Below are 3,523 nucleotides of genomic sequence, written 5' to 3' on the forward strand. Positions count from 1 at the left end.
GAGTTTTTACCCTAATTATATAAGCTTTGCCGCCATGTTAGAGGCAAAGTGTGTTTTCTTTGTGTTTCATTATTTTATTGATAGATATGAGAGAAGATCTAAAGTTATAATTTGTGATTGGAACTCAATTGATATCTATATTATTATTCTATGAAGTTTTTATACTTAACTGCTGCTATAAATTGCTTAGCCATGTCTGAGTAGTTCTCCTGTTAGATTTTAGGGTTTAAATAGGTTAGGAGGGATTAACCCCACCTATAGATTGCTAAGTTGTGATAATCATCTTTAGGATTGTTCATTAATGTTTGTGTCTAGATTAACTACCTAGAACATGCCCTTGGATTGATTGATAAAAGCAATAGCTTAATCTCATCCTCAAAACATTCTAATAGAGCTATGTTTCTTGCTATGAATAAGGCGAGAGCTGATCTAGTGAGCTTAGTAAGCATTCATTCAACCTGCGCATAAAGCTTGACTAGAGCGCGTCGATCGATATCACACTTGAATAATCGATCGATGGTGCAAAAGGTATAGCGATCGATACGCCCATTGGAATATCGATCGACACTTTCTATAGATCAATATAACGAGAGTTGAGATCATAGATCTAGTTAATAGACAACATGTCAATTCCCGCAAGAGCCGAAAGACTTGTTGATCAAATAGTTGAGCTTTACATTATCGTGCATGCAACTTATCAGGCATCTATAGGATTATAATTCCAACTTTTCTGAATAAAAATCCTAAGTCTAGCTATTTCCTTTTTAAGCACCAAAACCCCAAAAACCTGCTATTGAACAAATACTTGTTCAATATAAAACTGCAATTTACTTTTAAAACTCTTTAAACATCTTTGCTTAACAAATCATATTAGAATCTTTAGGTTCCTTAGCTTCCTGTGAATTCGATCCCTAAGTACTACAACTCGATCTCTTATTTCAGAGAGTATAAATCACTCCTTAGGGTAATTTGAGTGGTATCACCCATCATCAGGGGATCAAGCATATCACCGAAAGAGAGGAGATCTGGTAGGGGGCAAAGAAATAAAGACCAACGGAACCGTAACCGATGCACGCACCGTCACGGCCAGAGAGAGATGAGAACGACGATGTTTTCACTCGAGCGAGAGGATATACGATAAAGAACTCATAGACTCTCATACTATGTTACATCAGTCTCTAATAAGTTTTGAGCTTGCCCAATTAAATATTAAAATCTGTATAAATTTTCCATAACGAGGATTGTTGTTTATAAATTATACTAGTATGTTTCTCCCGTGCTAAGCACGGTTATTCTTTCATTGTTTTAAATAAATTTGAAAATTTATTTTTGTTCTTCATAAATAACAAAAACGTATTTTTAGTTCAACTTAAAAGTGTTGTGACCAGAAAATATATTTACTGTACATAAATAGAAATCTGAATAATTATAAAAAAGTAATTGATTATACATGACATTTTACTATATTTATTATAGTAAAATAAATATTGCATAATTTAGATATTATACTTGTTTGACCAAAATTTGAGATAGTATGCTAATAATTTTTATATGTGAAGTAAACATATTTAGTTGATTACTTATTTTATTTTACCAAATTCAAAATGGCCTCAGGTCTGTCTAGACATGCTTATATATGTTACGCCTATGATATTTATTACATAAAATACTGTTCAAAATAGTCACTTAAAGGTTGTACAAATTTGATATTAAGAAATTTTCAAGCATAAAATATTTTTTAAGATTTATTGATGTTTAAAGAGGGAAAAATAATTTATTGGCAAAGTTTTGTTTAATGCTCCTTTGAATGGTTAAAAGGTTTTGCATCTGACCTATTTATCAAAATGTGAGCGGTATGTGGGTTGAGAGTCTCCCTTCTCTTCCATTCTTCTTTAGTTGTGTCGAGTTTAATCTAGAATATCTCGTTTTGTTTCTTCAATCTAAGCAGAGAATCTACTTGTAATTAAGTTTGATTTTTCTGACAATCATACCTCTTCATTTCACTTTTAATAGTCTGCTTATTGACCTTCGTTTTTAGTCGAGAGCTTTGGTCAGAGGAAGAAAGTCATGGCCGTGTGAAGATGTGGTAACATCGGTTCTTCTGCAAAACAAAACAAAAAAGATTCAAAACTGCACAACATCAAATAATTAAATGCTGAGACATAACTTTTATGCTAAATCATTTGCTAAATAACTGTAATACGAACTCGTATGCACCACCTACCAATGTATACTCGTGAATTTCTGTAAGCCATCTGTAAGGTTTGCTTTATCTTTTGCATAATTATTTTGTACACAATTTTGATCGTTTCCCTAACTTCAAAAACCATTAGAATGAAGGATAGTCTTTATCAAGAGAAGAAAAAAGAAAAGAAGATATGATGTCGTCGCTTCCAAATCAAAAGAATAGGAGAGATGAAAACATCTCCGTTACTTCGTGGAAGAAGTAAAGAACTTGAAGTAATTTATAAATATTTTTTTGTAGAAGTTATTCATTTAAAATTGATGTAATGGAGGAGGTGGTGGCGATCATAGCTACGTATATACGTAACGGTTGAGGCTGCTAGAATAAGTTTGCTTTTTCTTTTCTGAAGTAAGGGAAGAAATATAGTTTTGTTTCGATTGCTTTTTTTTTTTTTCAATATTTTCTTTTTGAAAAAAGAAAAATTATCTAGGTGGCGAAATAAGATTGGTCGAGTGAGTTGTGATTTAGTATATAAGGTATTTTCCATAAAGAGGAATGTTGGTTATAAATTTTATTATTGTGGGGGAAAACTATGGAAAGAAACACGTGGGGAGGCCCTTTGTGACGAGGACTAGACCAGTCAAATTCTGTCTGCCGCGCTGCACACCGGCAAATCCTTGGAAGTTTCGGGCCTATAATGTATTGGGGGGAAGCCCTTTTACGTTAAAACAGCAATTAAAGTCCAGATTTACTTATTTAGACCTCTTTTTTAAAAAAAATTGGATTAAGGGGTTGTGCTGTTATTTTTTTGCGGGAACCAAACTAAAATCTGTATGTCATTCAAAAGTTATCGATGTATCCAAATTCCAAAGTATTTCATAAAATGAATAGTAGAAACTGATGTATACATGTCGTAAGAATTGTATATATAGTGCATGGAAATATGCATGTTTATTGACAATGGAAACTATATAATCTCTCTCTTCAATAACGAAAGAAGACTCAACATAATATATAAGCATGTCTATGTGACGATAAAGAATCTGTCACCTCATTATTATCATGTAAAAATAAGCTTATGTCTCAATAAGAATGCATTTATGGCGAGTCCCCGTAATTATCACCTCCGCCGTATCCGCTCCCATATCCTTCACCGTATCCGCTTCCATAGCCTGATCCATTTCCACGGCTACCACCACCACCACCACCGCCTCCTCCTCCCCCTCCACCGCCCCCTCCTCCGCCTCTACCACCACCACTCCCATATCCAGAACCGCTTCCATAACCTGACCCGTATCCGGAACCTCCGTTACCTCCTCCACCGCCACCCCCTCTGCC

The 3,523-nt window shown here is 34.3% G+C and overlaps 1 protein-coding gene across 1 annotated transcript in view; it reads right to left on the minus strand.

The window, feature by feature from the left end:
- Positions 1-3,283: 3,283 nt before the first annotated feature.
- LOC106292247 (glutathione S-transferase T3-like) overlaps positions 3,284-3,523 on the minus strand; it is an 8,269-nt gene continuing 8,029 nt past the window's right edge. Inside the window, exon 3 of the mRNA XM_013727852.1 lies at positions 3,284-3,518. Within this exon, the coding sequence (XP_013583306.1) occupies positions 3,284-3,518 (235 nt within the window). The remainder of the gene's footprint in view (positions 3,519-3,523) is intronic.

The sequence above is a fragment of the Brassica oleracea genome, chromosome C5 (assembly GCF_000695525.1).
Source record: "Brassica oleracea var. oleracea cultivar TO1000 chromosome C5, BOL, whole genome shotgun sequence".
Lineage (NCBI taxonomy): Eukaryota > Viridiplantae > Streptophyta > Magnoliopsida > Brassicales > Brassicaceae > Brassica > Brassica oleracea.